General features: G+C 54.2%; 1 protein-coding gene across 1 annotated transcript in view; it reads right to left on the bottom strand.

Moving 5' to 3' along the window:
• Positions 1 to 12330, bottom strand: part of ZNF335 (zinc finger protein 335) — a 21078-nt gene extending 8748 nt beyond the window's left edge. Inside the window, exons 1-17 of the mRNA XM_040638404.1 lie at positions 11853 to 12330; positions 10926 to 11176; positions 9427 to 9667; positions 8512 to 8589; positions 7965 to 8264; positions 7740 to 7874; positions 6817 to 6963; positions 5060 to 5312; positions 4801 to 4978; positions 3685 to 3797; positions 2808 to 2826; positions 2574 to 2690; positions 2420 to 2496; positions 2178 to 2338; positions 1231 to 1463; positions 217 to 310; positions 19 to 113 (exon numbers count right to left, since the gene is read on the bottom strand). Of these exons, the coding sequence (XP_040494338.1) occupies positions 19 to 113; positions 217 to 310; positions 1231 to 1463; positions 2178 to 2338; positions 2420 to 2496; positions 2574 to 2690; positions 2808 to 2826; positions 3685 to 3797; positions 4801 to 4978; positions 5060 to 5312; positions 6817 to 6963; positions 7740 to 7874; positions 7965 to 8264; positions 8512 to 8589; positions 9427 to 9667; positions 10926 to 11126 (2442 nt within the window). The 5' untranslated portion in view covers positions 11127 to 11176; positions 11853 to 12330. The remainder of the gene's footprint in view (positions 1 to 18; positions 114 to 216; positions 311 to 1230; positions 1464 to 2177; positions 2339 to 2419; positions 2497 to 2573; positions 2691 to 2807; positions 2827 to 3684; positions 3798 to 4800; positions 4979 to 5059; positions 5313 to 6816; positions 6964 to 7739; positions 7875 to 7964; positions 8265 to 8511; positions 8590 to 9426; positions 9668 to 10925; positions 11177 to 11852) is intronic.
• Between the last annotated feature and the right edge of the window lie 9122 nt (positions 12331 to 21452).

Consider the following 21452-nt stretch of genomic DNA (forward strand, 5'->3'; position numbering starts at 1 on the left):
GGGTGGCAGGCGGCTCACCTGCAGGGCTGTGCCCCCCAGCTCCCGCTGGGCGCTCATGTTCAGCAGCAGGTCCAAGGCCGTCTGCGTGGCCATCGCTGTGGACTCCTCGGCGCCTGGGTTGGGTGAGACCTCAGCCTGAGCACGGGCCACCGCCCCCAATCCTTCCACTGGGCCCCAGCATGAGCCCCGCCCCTGCCCACCCCCCTCAGAGCTCACCTTGCTGGTAGATGATGGTGGCGCCACCAAGAGTGTCGGAACAGAGCAGTGGGGGGGTCTCGGGTGCCTGGAAAGGCGCTGCCTCTGGGGGGATCTGCGGGGTGGGGATGTGGCCAAGCCTGAGAGGGGGCAGCTGGGCTGCGAGCACTGGTTGCCAAGCGCCTCCTACGTGTCAGGCGCTTTACATCCGCTGGCTGGTTTCATCTTCACACAACTACGTCTCAAGGTCTTTCTCAGCTCAAAGCTACCGATGAACTGACCGAGGCTCAGAGAAGTGAGGCGACTGGCTACGGTTCCACAGCTGGTAAGTAACAGAACTGCGATCTGAACGCAAGCCTGACGCCGGAGCCCGTCTGTGTTCTACCAGCACTCAGCGGTAGATCTTCCGGGGCAAGGGGGGGGGAGGCAATGTACTCAGCTATGAGCCTATACTCTCGGCCTGCCTTGTAGCTAGGTAAACTGTGGCCTTGTGGCTAAGCAGGAGCTTCTGGTTAAGTTCACGGGGAAGGCAGATGGGGAGATGGCAGTCTTCCTTTTTGCCTTTCTCCCATCCCTTCCTCCTGCTTCTTGCCTGGGATGTGGCTAGAAGGCTGGAGCTCCTGCAGCTATACTGGACCATGAGGCAACCACAAAGATGGAAGTCGTATGCCTAGGATGGCTGGGAAAAAATATTGAGAGAGCTTGGTCCCTGAAGACTGACCAGGGAGTTGCCAAACTAGCCCTGGGCTGCTGACCTTTGGACTCATATATGAGAGAATAATAAACTATTACCACAGTTAACTACTGAGATCTCATTCTCTATTCCTAGCACTGGAAAGCCACTCCTACTCAGAGCTTAAGGCTGCCAGGTCTGTGATCTCATCTGTTCTTTACCACAATCGGAGAGGCAGGGACCATTTGGTGGTCCCCAGTGTGCCCATGAGGATGCCGGGGACGGGAGAGGTGACAGGACATGGTCATCCTGGCCCATGCCCCCAAGCCCCTTCTGTCTGCCACCTGCTTGGCTGAGCTCACCTCAGGAGGCCCCGGGGAGCCAGGGGGGGGTCCAGGGGCTGCACTGTGCTGCTGCTTCAGCTCCTCAATCTGCTGCAGAGAGAAGAAGGGGCGGCGGCGGGAAGGGGGCTCCTCAGGGTGGCGCCGCCCCCACTCCTCGAAGCTGCTGGCGTGTCGGCACCGCACGTGCAGGCGAAGGTTCTTCTTGTGCCGTGTGCTGAAGTGGCAGTACTCGCAGGCGAAGGGCTTGGCCCCTGTAGGCACAGGAGGACGATGCTTGGGCTTTCCCGCCCCCCACCCCGGGAAGCCCTCCATGGGCCCAGGACCTCGCCAGCCGTCTCCCTGCCAGGGCTCCGTGCCGCAGCTCGGGAAAGCATGTGCTGCAGTTCGTGCGGGCGGCCGGGCCGGGCGGGAACCGGGCCCCCTCCTGCACTCCCAGCCTTCCTCGGAGTGTCATCTTTTCACGTCACAAGACCACACACTTCTCTTATGAATCACCTGCCCCAGGTAGACAGGAACCTGGCCCCCTGGCGTGTCCAATCTCCCCCAGTGTGCCCATCACAGGGACGGGCACCAAGGAGGAGAAAGAATCAACGGTTCTGTCGCCTTCTGCACGCGTGAGGGCCGGGCCTCCGTCAACACGCTTCCTGTCCGGCACCCAGCACAGACAGGGCTCAGGGAACGGAGCTCACTTGTATAACCACCACATGGTAGGGACTTCTGACCCCTTTCACAGCCAAGGAAGGCTCAGACAGGGAGAGGTGGCCCATGACCATGCAGCGAAGAGCTGGCTGAGCTGAGGAGAGAGGGTGACACCTCCAGGAGAGAGGCCCTCACGAGTGAGCAGCCAGGGCCGCTGTCAAGGTGGGGCTGGGGTTGCAGAAGGGGAGGAAGAGGACAGCGCTGAGCCTGTGACTGGGGGCAGGGCGAGCTGAGGGCTCACTGTGGTGCGGCGGGGCCGGCCTAACCTGTGTGCTTGACAGCCACGTGGGAGAGCAGGAAGTCCTCCCGGAAGGTGCGGTAGGGGCAAAAGCTGCACTTGAACGGCTTGTCGCTGACATGGGACAGCTGGTGGTTCAGGAGCGCCTTCTTGTCCTCACAGACAAACTCACAGAACTCGCACTTGAACCTGGGGGTGGTGAGCGGGAGGAAAGCTCAGCAGTCAGATGGGGTGGGGCGCTCCAGCCCCCGGGCCTCCTCGGGGACATACCTGCGGTTGGCCACGGCCTGGATGTGCGTCAGCAGGTGCATCTTAAAGGTGTAGCGCTTCTTAAAGGACTTGCCGCACTGTGCGGGGCAGGGTGAGTTAGACGGGGCCTGCCAGGGAGAGCCCTCCCCCTGCCCCCGGGCCTCGGCCCCAGCACCTTGTCACACATGTGGGGCTTCTCGGTGCTGTGTGTCTTCATGTGCTGCGTGAGTCTCTTCTGCATCGGGTAGACACGGCCACACACAGGGCAAGGGAAGGAGCTCAGCTTCGGGGCCTGGGAAGCGACAGGAAGCGACCAGATGAAGAGAGAGGGTGAGACCTCACCTCCTGCCCCACCCTCACAAGCAGCCCCCGAGGAGGCTCCCTTCCTGGGCCAGGGCCCCAGACTCACCGGATCTGGCCTCTTCTTCCTGAAGGGAGAGAGGCATAGGAGTCAGACCACTGCTTCCCCAAGCCCACCTCAAACCTTCCCACGTGGACTGAGCCCAGTCTCAGTTGTGCGTGTCCCTATTGCCCAACCAAGCCCTTCTCTCAGAGCAGGCTTTCCCCAAGTGGAGTTTGCTAGGAAATGCTAAGAGGCATGCTGTAAATAAATTCTAGAATGGTGCCTTCTTCCTTTGTCACAAAATTAACTGCACATTTTGAAGGCCCTGAGAAGTCCTGTTCGTGAACCAGGTGTTCGACCCAGTGTCCATAACCTAACCCCCCACCCCACCACCTGCCCTGCCTTTTTAAAAGAAAACCCATAAGCATCACAGAGAGCAGGCTTTTCCACAAGCACAGTTTGAAAGTCACTGATCTCATGGATTCCTGTATCCAACCTCTGCTCACACAGCACCCCAAGTGGAGTGACCTCCTTCCTGAAGCAGCGGATCTGATGCCAACTCAGTGAGCAATCGCAGGGCCCCTAAGGATTTGTTCCTCCACCCATCTGTCCTATGTCTGCTCGGCCGAGCTCTGAGAGCTGGGAGTCTACAAGACCTTTAGATGATTTCCTGCTCCTTTAGGCAGACAATTCCCTTTAATCCCCTGAACAATGACTGTCCCCATCTTACAAAGCCCACGGCAGGAAGAGACACAGCAAGCGCCCTCTAGACCCTGCTACTGCCCTGAGCCAAGTGAGCGGGGATGCACGGCCTTATCTCTCTGTTGTCTGTAATGGCTGCCAATGGGGTGGCCCAGGGCAGGTGCTCAGTAAGGGGGCAACATGGTTGTTCTGGGCCTCCACTTCCCGCCCTGGCCCGCCCCCACCGCCTGTACACACTGACCGGTCTCGACTGTGCACGGCTGCGTGCCGGACCACGTCCTTCCGGTAGACGCTGGTATAGCTGCACTCGTCACATTTGTAGGGCTTACTGCCCACGTGATTGAACATGTGCTCCTAGGACAGAGGGGAATGGACAGTGGGCTGGGGCTGGCCTCCCCTGCACCCACACCCGGTGCCCACAGCCTTAGAGCTGCTGCGGGAGCAGGCTCCCAGAACGAGGGAGTGCTGCAAGGGCCAGAGCCTATCAGGGCGGGGGACTCCCCCAGCAAGGGCACCGCCTCTGCACCAGGCCCCATGCTGGCTCACCGTCTGACAGACGCAGAAACTGAGGCTCAGAGGGAAGTGACCTCAGCCCTGAGTGACTTTGTGAACGGTGGAGCCTGGAGCCAAACCCAGACAGCACGGCTCCAGGGCCTACACCCTCCCCACTGCACTCAGGACAACCCGCCCCCAGCAGGGTTCCAGAGAACAACTTCCAGGTCACGGGGCCCTGTCTGAGGGAGGAGGTACTGTGTGCAGAAAGCACAGGGGCTCTGGCCTGTGCTTCAGGTAGCCCCTACTGCCCACGACAGCCAACTCCCTTACTTCGGCCAAGCCAAGCCAGTTTCCTGGGTCAGTAAAATGGGCCTACTGATACCTACAACCTCTTTGGGCTGTGTGAGCCTGAAACTCGAGCATGCCTACCAGGCCCGGGTACTGGATAAAAAATGGCTCAGGGTTGCAGCAAGCCCACTGGCACTTTTGGGTAAATGATACAGAAAGGAACCACTTTCTTGAGACACATTACTGCCATCTACTGGAAAACTTCCTAACATACTGAATGAGAGAACCCGTTCTGCCATCTGCCAAAGTGTGTGGTGATCAAGCAAATCTCTGCTGTCTGTACGGTGCACAGCACCGCTGAGGGTATGACACCATTACGCTGTGTGCAGCCTACACAACTGCCCACGGCACCCACATCTGAACTCCAGTGTACCAGCGGCACATCACTTAACATATCCTGCAAAGGAGCAGGAAGGCAATGGACGATGGCCTGTGAGCTCCGTTCCCTCTTGGCACTGTTTGCCAGCCCTTGCCTCCATCCCAGTGCTGCCCCCCATCCCTCGATGCTGCGCACCTTGAGCGAGGACCAGCGGCGGGAACGGTAGCTACACTGTAGGCACCTGAAGAGCTGGGGGTCCCCCGCCTCGTGGGAGTTGACGTGGAAGCGCAGGTCCTCGTGGGACAGGAAGCGGGAGCCGCAGATGCGGCACAGGAAGGGCCTCAGGAGCGGTTTGGGGGACTTGTAGTAATACCTGCCAGGAAGGCATTGGGGAGAGGTCTGGCGGGGCTGCGCCACTGGCCATCTCCCCCACCCTCATCCCTGCTCTACATACTTGCGGTATTTCTTGCCTAGGAATCGCCTGGGGGGTCGGCCCCGGCGGCGGGGTGGGGCAGCAGGCTCATCCTGGCAGGAGGGGGCTGCGTTCTCCACGTCTGACTGGCTCACGCCGGGGTCCACAGCGGCCCTGTGGGCCTTGCCCAGGGCAACCAGGCATCCTGGGCCCGAGGAGCTGGGTGCCTCGGGGTCCAGGGGCTCTGGAGGGCTCTGTCCACTCTGGGAACTCACTAGAGGCTCTCCTTCCACACCTGCCATGGACATGGTCCCAAATCAGCCACGGACACACCAGGACAAGTGTGGACAAGTGTGCTAGAGGCCGGACAAAATGCCTCCCTCAAACACTGTCACAGACCACCAGTGGGCATGTCAGGTCATAGGACAGGCGCAGGCAGCCCACAGTTAGAGGGCAGCGTGGACGCAGGCCCATCCCGCAGCTGGCCCACTGCTTGCACAGCACAACTCCCACCCGACAGTCCGCAGCAGCAGCAAGAGAGCTGGGACCTCCCTGTCGAGAGACCCGCGTGCTAGCTGAGCCCGGATGCAGGACTTCCGCGTGTCCTCAGGCAAAGCTGCTGCCCTGAGTCTCATTTTCCCTGTCAAGTGGACACAATAACTGCTGCACTAGTGACCTCACAGGAACATTCTAGAGTCTGGGAGTGACAGCAGGTACTTTAACATTGGCTTTCCCTAGGTAGGCTGCAGGGCAGACGGGAGGAAGAGAGGGGCCATCACATCACTGCACACACTCACGACCTCTAGAAATCTGAACAATCTGAACGTGTTCAAAAACATCAACAGTATTCCAATGTAACGTTTTAAAAATGAAACGGGACCTAGGGGCGCCTGGGTGGCTCAGTCGGTTAAACATCTGCCTTCAGCTCAGGTCATGATCCCGGGGTCCTGGGATCGAGCCCCACACCGGGCTCCCTGCTTCTCCCTCTGCCTCTCTGCCCCACCCCTCCCCTGGCTTGTACTCCCTCTTGCTCAGTCGCTCTCTCTCAAATAAATAAACAAAACCTTAAAAAAAATGAAAAGCGATCTAGACAATGCTGGTGACATCTTGTTTCCTGACGGGGTGCTGGCTATACAGGTGTATCCCCCTTGTCAACATTCCCTAAGCTGGGCACTTAGGATGTGCGTGCTTTCCCATATAGATTTTAACAAGAAGCTATTTTTAAAAGGATGCTAAAAAAAAAAGGTAATAATCTCCCCCAGACTGCATATACAAAAACAACTACCACGTATTTTTGTGTGTATTCACACCTTAAAGCAATCCTGAAAGGCAGGTGCTATCACCTCCATTCATATAAAGGGAACAGGAGATTCAAGGACAAAGTCACAGGCTCTGGGTCACACAGCTAGTAGGTGGCAGAGCCATCATGCCCATGGGGCTTTCTAATCCGTAGCCTGTAATGCTCCAAGCCAGTGCTCCCTGGACACAGTTTCAGGCCTCAGACTTGTTCTCATACTTTAATCATACTCAAAACTCATCTTTGTTCGGCTATAAACGTTCAAACTTCTGTGCTGTGAAACCTTACCACTGAGGAGCCTTGTCACAAAGCCAAGGTATCACTTCTTACCTCGGGGTTTCGCAAGCTTGGTCTGAGAGGGCTGGGCCTTTGTGAGGCCTGCGGGTCCCCCAGGTGTGATATGTGCTGCCCTGCATGGCACATAAGGCTCTACAGGAGGAAGCAGGGAATGAGGCCACCCCTCAGCCCCACTCACACGGCCCCACCTACGACCCACTCTCACCATCAGGGAGGTCTGAGGTCTCCAGGCGAGGCAGCTTCCGAGGCCGGCCAGGTCTCCTTCGGGGTCTTGGAGTACTAGGAGTAGGGCGCTGGGGCCGTAGCTGCCGGCCCCGGGGCTCATCCTCGGCCGGATTGTAGTCGCTGTCCTCTGTGGCGACCGCAAGAAAAGGTGGGCATCAGTCCCGGACCCGCCCTTTCAGCCCTGACTCGGCTTCCCTGGGAAGAGGCATCCCTGCCTACTTCTCCAAGCCCACCGACCAGTGATGCCTCCTCCAGAAAGCCCTCCTGACCTCCTCCTAGCTGACTCAGTGCCTCTCTCCAAGCCCCTGCAATCCTTTCTCTGCACCTTTCCTGACTCCTACCACTAACTCAGCACCGCTAGGTGAACTAGAAAGATGCCCCTTCCTGTAGACATTTATAGCCATTGTTAGAAAATTGCTGGAATAAACATTTGAATCTACAAACTCTGATGACGATGCTCTCCGGTACAGGAGCCACTAGCCACACGTAACTGTTGAGCACTTATGCCTGGTCTATACAGAGACACTGGATTTCAAAAAAATTAGTATAAGAAGAGAAAGTAAAATAACCCACTGATAATTATGGTTAAGCTTCATTTTCTCTTTTAACCTTTTTAAATACAGCTACAAAAAAAAGCACACATGTGGCTTGTCTTCTATTTCTGTTGGATAAATGTGAACGTGGCCCTCTTAGATGAGGTGCTCTTTTTTAGTAAAGCACAGCCTGCACAACTGCACGCAGAGGTCCTGACCCCAGAGCCCCGACTCCTGTCTTATACGGGAGGCACCTGCATGGCTGAATCTGTGCCGATTCCTCTTTCCCAGCCCTCCACGTGGGCCAGAGGGAGCTCAGTATTTGGAGATGGGTATGGCGGTGGCACGCCTGGGAGCCACGGTGGCCTACCCTCTAGGTCGTCAATGGCGCCGGCATCGATGATGTCATCGTCGTCTTCCTCCTCTGGTCCCTCTTCCTCCTGGGTCTTGGCTGAGGTGCCCCACTTCCGCAGACGCCCCTTCTTCCCAGCTGCAGTTGCTACTGCTGCGAAGATCAGAGAAGCTTGCCACGTCTGGCTCTCAGCCCTCCACCCCCACCCGCGCAGCCCAGCCAGCCAGGCTGCTATCCGTGCACCTGGCCGGAAGTGCCGCTCCCGCATGTGGCGCAACAGCGTGGCCTTGGTGCTGCTCCGGTACTGGCACATCTTGCACTTGAACTGCTGGACCACCACCACCTCCATCATGGCCTCCAGGCTCTGCAGGTCTGGCTCCTCAGCACCAGAGCCCGGGGGCGGCTGCGCTGGGGAGCTGGGCCTACCCCGTGCCTCCTCTGGTGGCTCTAGGCACGTGGATGTGGGGCCGTCAGCCAGGGCCTCGATGGCTGCCAGGCTGTGGGCCAAGGTGGAACTGGACATCGGCGAAGCCATGGGGGCACCTGGGGGTGGGTGAAGGAATCAGAGGGGAGGGGACGTGGAGGGGAAGGTGGGCCATGAGCGACAGCTGCTCCTCCCAGGCAGGCCCAGGGATCCTAGAACCCAACTTCCCACCAGAGTGACAGTGGGGAAACGGGGGCCGAAAGCAGACAACCTGCCAAGATCACACAGTGAGTTTGTGGCAGAGCGTCCCCCTCCGACTCCCTCGCCCACTGCAGGGCTCCCTGGGTCTGCTGCCCGGGGTCTTACCGTCGTCTGGGCCCTGCAGGATCAGGTACCGTGCCGTCTCGGCCCCGCCATCCTCAGCACTGGTTACGGTGATACAGCCTGGGCAAAGATGTGGGGAGGGGATTCCCAAATGACAACGACAACTGTCACTGTCCACATTCATTCTGGCTTACTTGAGCCAACTATGATCCAGATGCGCTGCTCCCCCCACCCCCCGAGCCTCACTTGCACCCTGTCCCTGCCCGCACACCCCCACCCAGAGCAGGGCTGCTGGGAGGTCTGGTGTGACAGGCTGGCCCAGTAGCTGGCTTACAGTCACAGAGATACCATGGCTACCCCAGGTGTTCCACCTCTGACCACTAAAACCTGGAGAGTCCCCTTCCTCATCTCCAAACTCCCCCAAGATCAAGGCCTAGCCCCTCCACCACTTTCTCAGGGTTGGCTTCCCATACCACCCCAGGGCTTTTCAAAGTCTATGGCCTTTACACACACCATTGATAATAGAGGGTACAGTATGGCAAATCATGAGTATGGACTCCGGAGTAGACCATCTGAGCTCATGGCCCAATACCTGCTGGTCCCAGTGGGTCCTCTGTACCTCAGATTTCTCATAGACTGTGAGGATGATAGCACCTATCTTTTGGGATCACTGGGAGGATTAATGAGGTGCTATACGTAAAGTGCTTAGAGCAAACCCCAGTACAAAGTTAGGTCTTATTGTTTCTATGTTTATTCAGTGTTTATCATATGCCAAGCACTATACTGCACCGTTTCATTAAATCTTCACCTCATTTACCACTACGACACGGGGCTACTGTTCCCATGTGGCACACTTAGAGTGGTAGGCTTATTTGCCTAAGTTTGCACAGCTGATTCTGCTGGACCCCCGCAGGAAAACCCTATGGGCCGACTCTCACTGCCCTCTCCTGGACTCACTCGGAATTAAGTCTGGCCCGATGGTGGATTCGATGATCTTGTCGATGGCTGAGCCCAGGTCCGAGGAAGAAGCCGTGCAGTCAGACACCAGCATGTTGGGGTCTGGGAGTGCGCTGGAGTGCACCAGGGCTGGGGGGCCACCTGTCACTCCTGCCACTGGCCCATGGGACACAGAAGATGAATCAGGCAGGTAGCCGTGGGGCAAGGGGTCTGTGCTGGAGCTGCTCTCAGATACTTCCTCCTGGGTGACAGGAAACAGAGAGAGAGGAATTTCAGGAGCCATGATGGGGCAGGGCAGGTTGCCCGCCACCCACCAGATAGAGCTAGTCACACAGCCACCAGAGAACAAGTTCCAGGGTCCCCGGCTCTGGTCAGGTAAGAGGCTCCTTCATCCCCACACCCACACAACAGCCTGGCAGAGCTATTTTCACTGGGCTTTTGAATTCGCTCTTGCCTCTGCCTGAAATGCTTCCTCGCGGTGCAGCATTGCTAATGCCTATCCAGCCTTCTCGCCACTGTTTAACTGGTACCTCTTCTAGGAAGCTAAGCCGGACTCCCAGGCCAAACCAGGACCTCTGTCCTTGGCCCTACAGTTGCCTGTGTCCCCTCATCATGGTTCACTCTGTTGTGTAATGTTTCCTAGGTCAGACTGTACTTTCCGTAAGGACCAGGCCCACACCTGTCTTGTCCCCTGCTGTATGCCCAGGGTTTCAGCACAAGCTGGGCACATGGTAGGCCCATCTCTGCTGAATTAACGAAACCCTTGGACCCCAAAAGGGGGGTCCATCATTGGGCAGCACTATACCGGGATGTCTTGGAAGTCATTATCTCGCAGATAATAACAATGGAAATGGCGAATATTTACCAAATACTTGCTACGTGCTGAGCTCTGTTTTTTGCATGTATTACTTTGCATGTATTAATTTAATCCTCACAAAAACCCTACTGAGGCAGATATATTTATCATTCCCTCTTTACAGATGAGAAAACTGAGTGCTAGAAGTAGGGTAGCTTGTCCAAGATCAGAAAGCCAGGAATGGCAGAGCCAGGAAGAAATGACAGTTTTACAGAACGTGTCCAAGAGTATTCCCTCTGAGGCACATATTCCTGCTCCATTTTACAGACAGAAAAATGAGGCTCAAAGAGGTCTCCCAGTGAATCAGAGGCAGAGCCAAGACTTGAACCAGGGCATCTCACAGAGTGAGGACAGTGGGTAGCACAGTGAGTAAGACCACAGCTTAGGTTTGAATCCTGGCTCTGTCGGCTCTCTGTGCCTCGGTTTCCTTCCCCGTAAGATGTGCAAAAGAGTGATAAACGCCTTACGAGGTATGAGGCTTAAATGAGAAAATCCATGTTAGGGGCTTGGCACCGTGTCTGACACACAGTAAACCAAAAACAAATATTAGTTACAAGCCAGCCTTTCTGGCTGCTTCCCTTGGCTGCCAGGCATGCCGCCTGCGGTCCCTGCCTCCACCCACGCCGGCCAGCAAGGTCCATACCAGAGAGCTGCTGCCGCGGTCGGAGCTTTGCCCCACGCCAGAGTCGTCGGCCTCGGCTGGCCCCGGAGCGGCCGCGGCGTCGCTGCTGTCGGCCGACACCGCTTCAGAGGTGCCCACGCCCAAACCGCTCTCAGAGGGCTCCTCTGGCCGGCCAGGCCCAGGGGCCGCGTCGCTACTGCTCTCCACCTCGTTCTCCTCCATCGGCTCCGAGAGCCGCCTGACAGGGAGGCGCAGAGTCTGGATCGTTCACTCTGCGAGAAGAGGTGACGCGGGCTGGAACAGGTGGGCCTCCTCCCGGGCCCGGGCAGCCATGGCCCACCCAGCTGCACCCTTGTGCCCATTTTGCAGGTGCAATGACTGAGTCTCCGACGGGGAAGGGCTTTCTCGTGTACAGAGACAGGAGCCTCGGGAAAACAGGACCGAGAAGGCTGACCTCCCAGTCTAGAGCCCCTCCCCGTCCCCGGGAGGATGGTCAATGGCCGGTTATCTTGACCCTCCTCGTCTCTCCTCCATGACTCCCGCAGCGTGGTTCGCTCTAAGACCCCGCTCCGGGCTCAGTGGTTCAGCCCTTCGGTCCCCCGAGTCCCCCCGGGTGCAGGGTCGGTGGTACAGCCCGCAGGCCCCCTGGGTCAGTGGCTCGCTCCCCCCTCCCCTGGTTCCCATGCGGAGGGGGCTGACAGCGACGGTCCCGGGGCCTGGCGACCCGGGGCTGTCCCCGGCGCTGCCTGCGCTCCAGGCCCGACGCCATCTTGCGGCGGCGTCGGGTTTCCGCTCAGGCAAGTGCGAGAGCGACTAAAGGGCCTGGGACCCCGGGGCCCTGTTCGGACAGCCCCGCCGGCCCGGGAGCTCGCCGCCGGCTATCCCCGCAGTCTGGCCCCACTTCGCGGCAGGGTGCAGTGGGGCGACCTGATTCTACCCGGTGCTCACCTGACGCTTTCGTAGCCGCGCTCCTCTCCGACTCCGGCATCGACGAGGTCGCCATCCTCTTCCCCCCGCTGCGGAGGGACCCATCGGCTCACCGTAGGCCGGGACTACTTCCTACGCCGAACCAGAGAAAGACAGCTTTCCGGTGTGTCAGAAGGTTGCCCTGAGGCCTCAGAACCATGGTCCAGTCCGGAGAGAGTCTAGGATTTTATACGTAGCTAAGTATGGGTGACAGAATCCGCTATAGTTTGGGGACTACTTTCTCTCCTGGCGGAGGGCTACATTGGGTGTGGTTATGTGACGTCACCGCTGGGTCCCTTCCCTGGGCCGCAGGGTTGGGCGCGGTGAAGGCTGCCCCACGGTCTGGGGGCGTGGCCCTCAGTGGCCTGACCACGCCCCTCCCGGAACAGCTCCTAAGGGTGTTCGGCGCCCGGGAGGTTTTGACTTGGCGGGAGAGGAATAAACGTTGTTAGTCCTTTTGCCTGGCTCATGACCGATGACTTAAATGCTTTTATCGAGCCTAATAGAATCCTTCCTAATTAGGTTTGATGTGTCCTGGGAGGAGGGGAGCATATAGTCCTTGTACAGACGGGGAAACTGAGGCCCGGAGGTGGGAAGTGGCTGGTCCAAAGTCACATAAGGGCACTCGGGAGGCAAGTCCGGATGGCTGCATTCGGGGAAATGGAGAGGAGTCAATGCCCGGCCGTTCGTGAACTTTATTCATACGTAATTGTTGCATTAGTAGACCTGGAGGTCGAGACATCCTCCACAGGCCTCCTTTGCTCCGTGTAGACCAGTGTAGCTGTACTGAAAGGTCTGCAGCCCTTCAGCTATGCCCCTCTTCCTGATGCTGCAAATGCCATCTTTGGCACTACTTTCTGTTTAAGCCTATTTATCATTTTGTGAGGGAGCCGGGTCCCTTAGTTTGTCCCAAATCCGTGCTGCACGAGGTATTTTCCTCAATTGACAAATACAAATGGGTCGAGGGGAGGAAGACTCTTCAAAAAACTGTTAAAAAAGTCAACCCTATTTAGAAAGGCAGAGAGTGCTTCAAGCTGTTATAATTTGTGTGTACTTGAGTATGGGGGGGTTTCTTGGTCCTTTACTAGGAGCAGGTTTTGGTAGGGGGAATAGAGCATGGGGTCTCTGGATGGGCTAGCCCCCCCCATCACCCCCTACCTCCCATCCAGCAGGACCAGGCCCCCAGAGCAGGCCTGGAAAGCTGGGTCAACAATGGCGTGATGGCAGGTTGATTTTGCACTCCCTGCACAGCTTTCCAATGAGGACCTGATCTCTCAGCTCTCCAGAGCCACCCCCAACCCTCACCACTTGCCAATAGGATATATCCTGCCTCTGACCAAGTCACCTCTCCCAAGGATGTTGGGGTACTCCGGAGTAGTCCCACAGCACCCATTCCCATCCCCGGTCCAACTAAGGCTCAATCCTAACCTTGGCCTTTGCCACCAAATCACAAGATTGCAGAATGTCACCATGTAAAAAGTAACAACCTCTTCATGGAACAGAAGGGGAGCCCAAGACCCAGAGAGGGAATGCTTTTGGCCCAAGGTCATGGTTGTTTGGAAACAACATATCAGAATCCGTCCATGACAAAGATAAGCAAGCCAACCCTGGTTTTCTGACTGCCGATCTGGGGTTTTTCCCACCAAAACATGCAGTTTGTCGTTATTGCCTCACCTCTGAGGGGGAGACTTCTTAGAAGCAGTGAAGAGGCACCGGGTCAGAAGGACAAAGTGGACCACTGAGAAAAATGCTGAGGAGAGGACCCTAGAGGGGAAGAGGAGGGAGACACTTTCAGTGAGCGCCTACCACGTGCCACGTGCTTTACACACGCTTTGCTGCATCATGGAGCCTTAAGGAAGCAGGTCGTCACCATCTTCCATTGCAGAGAAGAGGAAGCTGAGGCTTAGGGAGGGAAAGTGACTTGTTCAAGGTCACACCACCAGGAGGGTGGGATAGGGACGCAGGTGTGTCAGATTCGAAAGCCCCAAGCAACTTAGGTGCCCTGTGCGGTATGCTTCGTAATCACAACACTTAAAATGCTCCGTGCTGGTCATTGTTCTAAGCCCGTTACCCATGTTAGTTTATGTAATCCTCACGACCACCCTGTGGGGTAGTTGCTGTCATTAACTCCACTTTATGTACGAGGAAAACAGGCACAGAGTATGAAAGGAATCTCAGTAGGGGGTAGAGCTGGGATTGAAAACCAGGCAATGTGACTCCAGACGCCGCACTTGTAGATTGCTGTACCATTGCTCATGCAGGAATAATAGTAACAGGTGACACTTGAACTGTTCTTTCCTGAGCCGGGCTAGTTTCCCATTTTACAGATGAAGAAGCTGAAGCCCAGAGAAAGAAAGTGACTTGCTCAAGATCACGCAGCAAGTTTCTTGGTCTGATGGAGAGGGTTGTGACTCCCGGCTAGAGCTCCAGCAGCAGATAACAATGACATTAGTGAGAGTTTACTGAGCACTTACCAAGTATCCTATGTACACGAGGTGCTTTACATGCATTTTTTAAAGGAATCATCACAACAACCAGAGATCCTAGATACTCTCAGTATTCCCATGTGACCGATGAGGAAATAGGCTCAGGCGCAGTGAAGTGACTTGTCCAAGGTCATGTACTTGGTCAGCAGAGCTGGCACTCAAACCCTGGTTTCCTGACTCCCAGTCCACTGCTCCTTGCACTGTATCAGATGCCCCAGAGGGCAGCAGAGCTAAGAGTAGGCAGTCAGCAGGTGCGTGCCCTGGGCTCATCTCCACCTTCTGTCTCCGTGCCCACAGCCATCTATGGGTTTAGCTAAACCTGTTCTTAAAAACCTATTTATAGCTTAAAACTGTACCACCACTTGAGATAATGAATCCCTTAAGTTGACTTCCCATGGTGTAAATTAAGGCTCCCTTTCATTTGTCCTAAATTTTTCTCTTTGAGGATTGGGGGGAGGAAAGGTGGGGCAAGGCCTTAGGACCAGGGCACTTGGATTCAGAAGACAGGCTGTGGTCCAACCAGTGTTTGTCTGTGATGGCAATTCCTGAGACCCAGGCAGCAGGGGGCATTTATGCAACTATCTCTTCTGATCATCACAGAGACATGAAGGATGGGCAGCGTGTGGATATTCATGTCTTTTAATGGATCTTGTTTCCTGTGATATTCTCAACCGTTAGCATAGTTTTGCAGTCAAGAGGAAGCCACTAGATGCCTATCTGTTGAGTGAATCAATGAGCCCTCATTTTATAGTTTAGGAAACAGAGACACAGAATGTCAGGGGTCTATCCAGGAAAATAAGATCCATACTAGATGATTCTAAAGAGGGAATCTAATATGGAGAGTTCATTACAAAGTTGTGCGGTGAGCAGAAAGAGCAACCGGGGCAAACCAGAGGTTATCAACAACTCAGGAAGCCATGTCCCCCGCACCCCCTTAGGGCTGGAGCTCTACAGGGAGGAGATGGCATTACCAAGACCAGTAACCGGGGCCACCCAGAGAGGAGCAGGGACCACAATGGTCTCTCTAGCCGAAGCCGCAACAATGGAGGAGACCTCGTAGCTGCCGCAGCCACTGCCCCCCTCCAAGGGTGAGAGAGATGGGGAGAAATACCCCAGCTTCTCCTTTCATCTTACTCTGATCTCTCCAGGGCTTTCTATTGGCTGAACCAGCCAGAAGCCAGTTGGCAAAGGAGCTCAGGAAGCATGGTTTGCAGGGACCAGCCTCTGCCATGAAGAGTGGAGCAGGAGAAGGGCAGTGAATGGATTTGAGATAAACAGAAAAATTAAGTGGCCCGAATAGTCCCACACCTAGGAAGGAGCCACATCATGTGTATGCTGTCAGGAAGTTCTCCTCCCCCCCAACTCCATTTGATCCCGCTAAGGCTCTTTATCTCTTTATCTTTCCACGTTCACTTTAAGCATTACCTCCTCCAGGGAGCCTTCCTGGACTCCTTCCCTGCAGAGTTCCTATCTCCCTAGTGTACATTACCTAGCATGTTCTACACGCCTCTGCCATGACATTTACCACAGTGCAATGCTGCCGGTTATCCCCCAGCCTCCTCAACAGATTTAGCCTCCCAAGGCCAGACCAAGGTCCAATTGTTTTTTTCCCCTCTGTTGGAAGAAAATAGATGTTGAATGAGTCAGAGGCAACCTGGGGTCTGGAGTCAGGCCACACCTAGGGTCCAAATATTCCAGCTCAAATATTTATATGTTGTGTGACCTTGGCCAGCCCTCATTCCCCTTGAATCTTAGTTTCCTCGACTGTAAAATGGGAATAACAGTACAAACCTTGAAGAGTAAAAGGGAGAATGTGTGGCAGCGCAGTTAAGCTCAGGTCCTGGAACCAGACTGTCTACAGTCAGCCCTGGCCTCCTCTTCAAGTTACTTCTTCGCTCCACTCCCTCACCTATAAATAGAGGATGATACGAATACTTCCCATGCTATCTGGGAGCATTAAATGAAACAAGGTACGGAAAACGGTACAGGCTAGCAGTGAACGGGCCTAGGGTCAGCATGGTTGGGGCCCCATGCAGCAGCTGAACACTGAATAGTACGTTCTCAGTGATTTCTAGTAAACAGGGATCTTGATTTTCTGGTTTACCACTGTAGCCCCATTACCAAGAACAGTTACTGGCACATAGTAGGTGCTCAATCAGTCTTTGTGAGGCCCATGAACACTACTGAGTTACATGTGGGAATGTTATTCTGCCTATGAGCCGATGCTTGTGGACAGCCGCCCCCCTCCCCCCACCTCCCGGCAGCCAGCCGCTGCCTGTTCTACACCAGCCCAACCCTGGCCTGGAGACATCTTATCCAGGGAAGGTGGGGACTGCTGGGCCTATTGGGAGGAGCAGTGAAGGCAGGAGACAAGGGTCTGGAGCAAAGGACTAGCAAAGGGATCTAACATTTATTGAGCACCTACTGTGTACCAGATGCTGTACATACTGATTGCATTTCATCCTCGCGGGAGCCTGCAAAGTGCCGCTCCTTACCCCCATTTTACAGGTGATGAAATGGCAGTTCAGGGAGATGAGAAAACTCACCCGAGGTTGTGCAGAAATGAAGGGGCCCAGCTAGATTTGAACCCCGGACTGTTTAGTTCTGAACTCCGGCTCCTTCCAAGGTACGCGCTGCCTCCCAGAGGGCAGGGGAATGGAATCCGAGCCTCGAGCCGAGCCGTATAGGAAGCTCCAGCAACGAATGCGGAGGCCAGGCTCAGGCTGAGCGACAGCTTGTGAGCACGATTTTGACAGCTGTGCCCAGGCTGGCCTGGAAGCAGGTGGTGCTCAGCTCGGGCGCCAGGGAACCAGAGCCGTGATCACACTGGCCAGGGGCGGCAGCAGGGCGCCGTGGAGGTGCTGGGCCTCAGACAGAATGTCCTCCGGCCCCGCCCCCAACAGAGAAAGCTCCCTACTAACTGGCTCTGTGACCTTGAGCAAGTCCCCCAATCATCTCCGTTCAGGGTCCTCACTTGTCACACAGTGTCACCTTGCATTCTGGGTTGTCATGGAGTTACATGAGACAATGCAAAGAGACAGAACTGGGGCGAGTCCAGGCCAGGGCTCCATCACTAATTAGTTGTGTGATCCGAGGCAAGTCCACTTCACCTCTCTGAGTCTCAGTGTCCCTGGCTGTCTAATGGACATAGTACATGCCTCACCAGATTGCCATGAGGATGTGGTGATTGAAAGTATGGGCTCTGGGGGCGCCTGGGTGTCTCAGTCCATTCAAATCTGATTCTTGTTTTTGGCTCAGGTCATGGGCTTGGGGTCCTGGGATCAAGCCCCGCATCGGGCTCTGTGCTCAGTAGGGAGTCTGCTTGAGGATTCTCTTTCTCCCTCTGCCCCTCATCCCACTCACGCTCTCTCTCTCTCAAATACATAAATAATTCTTAAAAGAAAAAAACTTAAAAAATATGGGCTCTGGAGTACAATTGCCTGGGTTCAAATCATGCTTCCCCCCAACCTTCTCTGAGCCTCTGCCAAGTTGCTTGATTCTCTGTGCCTCACTTTCCTCCTCTGTAAACTGGAGAAGAAGAGAAGCGTACTCACTTCGTGGAGTTGTGGTGATTAAACGACATAATCAACAGAAAGAACGGAGAACAGCAGCCGGCACCAGTAAGCTCTCTGTCACTGTGAGCAATCATTAGCCCTGGGTCTGGCATCTCATAGCGACTGGTCCTTGCCACACGCCAGGCACCACTTTAAACTCTAATCCTCAAAGCAGTCTTGGGAGATCGGTGACATTGTCGCCCCGTATTTCGTTCATGAGGAACTGAGTTATCCAGGGGATCAATGCCTTGCTGTAGGTCATGCAGTGATCAGAGGACCGACAAGGACCTGAGCCTGAAAGTCTCCACCAGGGCACTGCTTCATTCCTAATAAAGGCTCCATAAAAGGAAGCTGTCAGGATGTCTCTGTTCCGTGTGAACGTCTTAGGAAGGCAGAGCAGATGGCAGTTATTTGTGTTCACGTGGAGTACCCTAAATGCACGTTAAAAGATGGGGAAAGCCTGGGTGAGCGTGGCGGAGTGGAGGCGCCGAGGGACCCGTCTGCTCTGCTCGCGTTTGTCTCCAGCAGGGGGCGCCCGCTGCCTCCGTCTGGTCCCTGAGACCGGAACCAGGCCGCTGGGCTGGGGCCGGTGCCGCGAGTGGCCCGTCCAGATCGACCTTGAGGACCCCGTGGCGGGGCAGCGGAAAGTGACGATGTTAGCCTGTACAAAACCAGGGACATGCCAAGAGGGGCTTATCTCCCATGGTTCCCAAACGGGGCTGCCCAGCTGCGTAACACAGAGCTTCCAAAAGATGCAGAAGCCATTTGGCCCCTCCCCCACGTCAGAATCCTCTGGCTGAAGGGCCAGGGATCTGAAACTCTTAAAACTTTAAAGAATACTATATAGGTGTTAAAATCAACCATGCCCAAAAACGTTATGTTGAGTGGAAAAGCGAGTTGTCAAATGCACAGAATTGAACGTGTGTGTATGGGGGGCGGGGGAGGGGAGCCCAAGGCAAGAACATAAACCCAGGCTCACCCTCCTATCTGCAGCCTACCTTATCCCCCCTCCCCAACACACCCGTTTGTGTGCCCCGCCCCCGAGTTCCACTCCATTTACTCCCCATCCCGCCCCTTCCCAAACAGTCGGCCCTTGGCCAACCGTCTGATGTAGGGGTTATGCCTTCAGGTAGATGGCCCGCCTTCAGGAGGACGGACCCTGGAGAAAGTCCTGCGCAGGTGTTGCGTAACACTGGAGGCTATCTGGACTGCGAGTCCTGGGGGCATACATACCCTGAGTGTGGTCTCTAAGAGGCTCACAGGCGCTGCATGTGCACATTGCCTTGGGCTCCTTGCCCCGTGGAGAGGGGCACAGACGGAGAAGGGCCAGAGGGAGACTCCTCTAAAGCTCTGGATTCAAGGCCTGACTTGCCTGGGTCTAAGAGCTATACTGTAAAAATTAACACTATTTCTGTATAGAATAAAACATGCAAAATAATGTTTTTTATTGATAAATATGGAAATTTCAGAAAGAATTTTAAGGCATAGGAATAAAAACATGCCTAACGGGGCGCCTGGGTGGCTCAGTCGGTTGGGCATCTGCCTTCAGCTCAGGTCATGATCCCAGGGTCCTGGGATGGGGCCCTGCATCGGGCTCCCTGCTGGGGGGGGGGACACCCTGCTTCTTCCTCTGCCTCTGTCTGCCTCTCCCCCTGCTTGTGCTCTCTCTTTGTCAGATAAATAAATAATCTAAAACAAAACAAAACAAACCCACAAAACCATGCCTATCCCATAACACCAAATTCAGAATGGTGTTACCTTTATTAAGGAGAGAGGAAGGGATGGGGCCATAAAAAGATGCCCAGGGATCTTCAAATTGTATCTAACATGTTAAAGTACTTAATCTGGGTGGTGAGAGCCTGAGTGTGTTTCATTATAATCTATATGTTTCCTATGCCTGAGCTATTTCACAATTTAAAAATTAACCTTGGGGCACCTGGGTGGCTCAGTCAGTTAAGAGTCTGCCTTCAACTCAGGTCATGATCCCAGGGTCCGCAAGTCCCTGCTCAGTGGGGAGCCTGCTTCTCCCTCTCTCTCTGCTCCTCCCCAATTGTGCTCTCTTTCTTTCTCTCTGTCAAATAAATAAAATCCTTTAAAAAAATTAAAATTAACCTTACAAAGTAATATATAAAAAAGCAATATATGTTCATAGCTTAAAAATTGAAGAAGTACAAAAAGATAAAAAGTTAAGGTAAAAATCTCTCTCCCTGTCCCTCAGTGTTAAGGGGGACTTCCTGGAGGTAACCACTGTTATCAAGTCCTTGCGTACTATCAAGAAATGTTTTAAAAATCCACACACACCGGGGGTGACTGGGTGGCTCAGCCGTTTCTGATTCTTGATTTCGGCTCAGTTCATGATCTCGGGGTCCTGAGATCAAGCCCTGTGTCAAACTCTGAGCTCTGCATGGAATCTGCTTGTTTCCCTCTCCCTCTGCTCTTCCCCCCCAAATAAATAAATCTTTAAAAAAAAGAAAAGAATCTGCACACACTGGATAAATATTACTAACTGCTGTGGACATTGCTCCCTCCTACCCTAACACACACTTAACAGTTCTTGCCTTCCATAATTTCCCACAAGCACATATAGATACAACTCGTTCTTTTTAATGACTGGATAGGATCCAATGCCCAGTGATGTATTATATTTAACCAGTTCTCTACTGATGGACACTTACATTTATTTGTTTGCTATTATAGACAGTACAGCAAAAAACAGCTTTGAACCTGTATGTCTCCTTGAGTTGCAAGAATAACACCACAAACTCTTGTATAGTTGTAAGAGGAAAAATCTCAGCAGTGAAATTGCTGGGTCAAAAGTTATGTCCATTTAAATTACAATATTTCAAAATTACATTCCCAAAGTTCACACCAATTCACATTCTTACCACTGATACATGAGGTTGTCTGTTATTCCATGCCTGCACCAACACTGGATTGTTTGCCTTTGTCTTATTGATTTTTAAGAACTCTTTGTATATTAGGGAAATGAATTTTTTGTCTCCCCTTTGTATTTTTTTTAAAGATTTTATTTATTTATTTGACAGAGAGAGAGAGACAGCCAGCGAGAGAGGGAACACAGGCAGGGGGAGTGGGAGAGGAAGAAGCAGGCTCCCAGTGGAAGAGCCTGACATGGGGCTCAATCCCATAACGCCGGGATCACGCCCTGAGCCGAAGGCAGACGCTTAATGACTGAGCCACCCAGGCACCCCTGTCTCCCCTTTGTATTACCAAGTTTTTTCCCAGTGAAGCATTTGGAGTCGTCCCCCGCCCCCCAATTTGAAGTTTTTAAAGTTGACTTTAAAAATTGCATTCCTATTTATTTATTTATTTTTAATTGAAGTGAAATTCGCATAACATAAAATTAATCATTTTGTAGTTTGCAAGTCAGTACTATTTTGTACACTCGTAATGTTATGCAACCACCACCTCTATCTAGTTCCAAAATATTTTTATCACCCCCAAAGAAAACCTCATACCCATTAAGCAATCTATCTTCATTCCCCCCACCCATCAGGACCATTTGTGGATTTTTTGTTGTTTTT

This window comes from Ursus maritimus, unplaced genomic scaffold (assembly GCF_017311325.1).
Source record: "Ursus maritimus isolate PB19 unplaced genomic scaffold, ASM1731132v1 scaffold_22, whole genome shotgun sequence".
Lineage (NCBI taxonomy): Eukaryota > Metazoa > Chordata > Mammalia > Carnivora > Ursidae > Ursus > Ursus maritimus.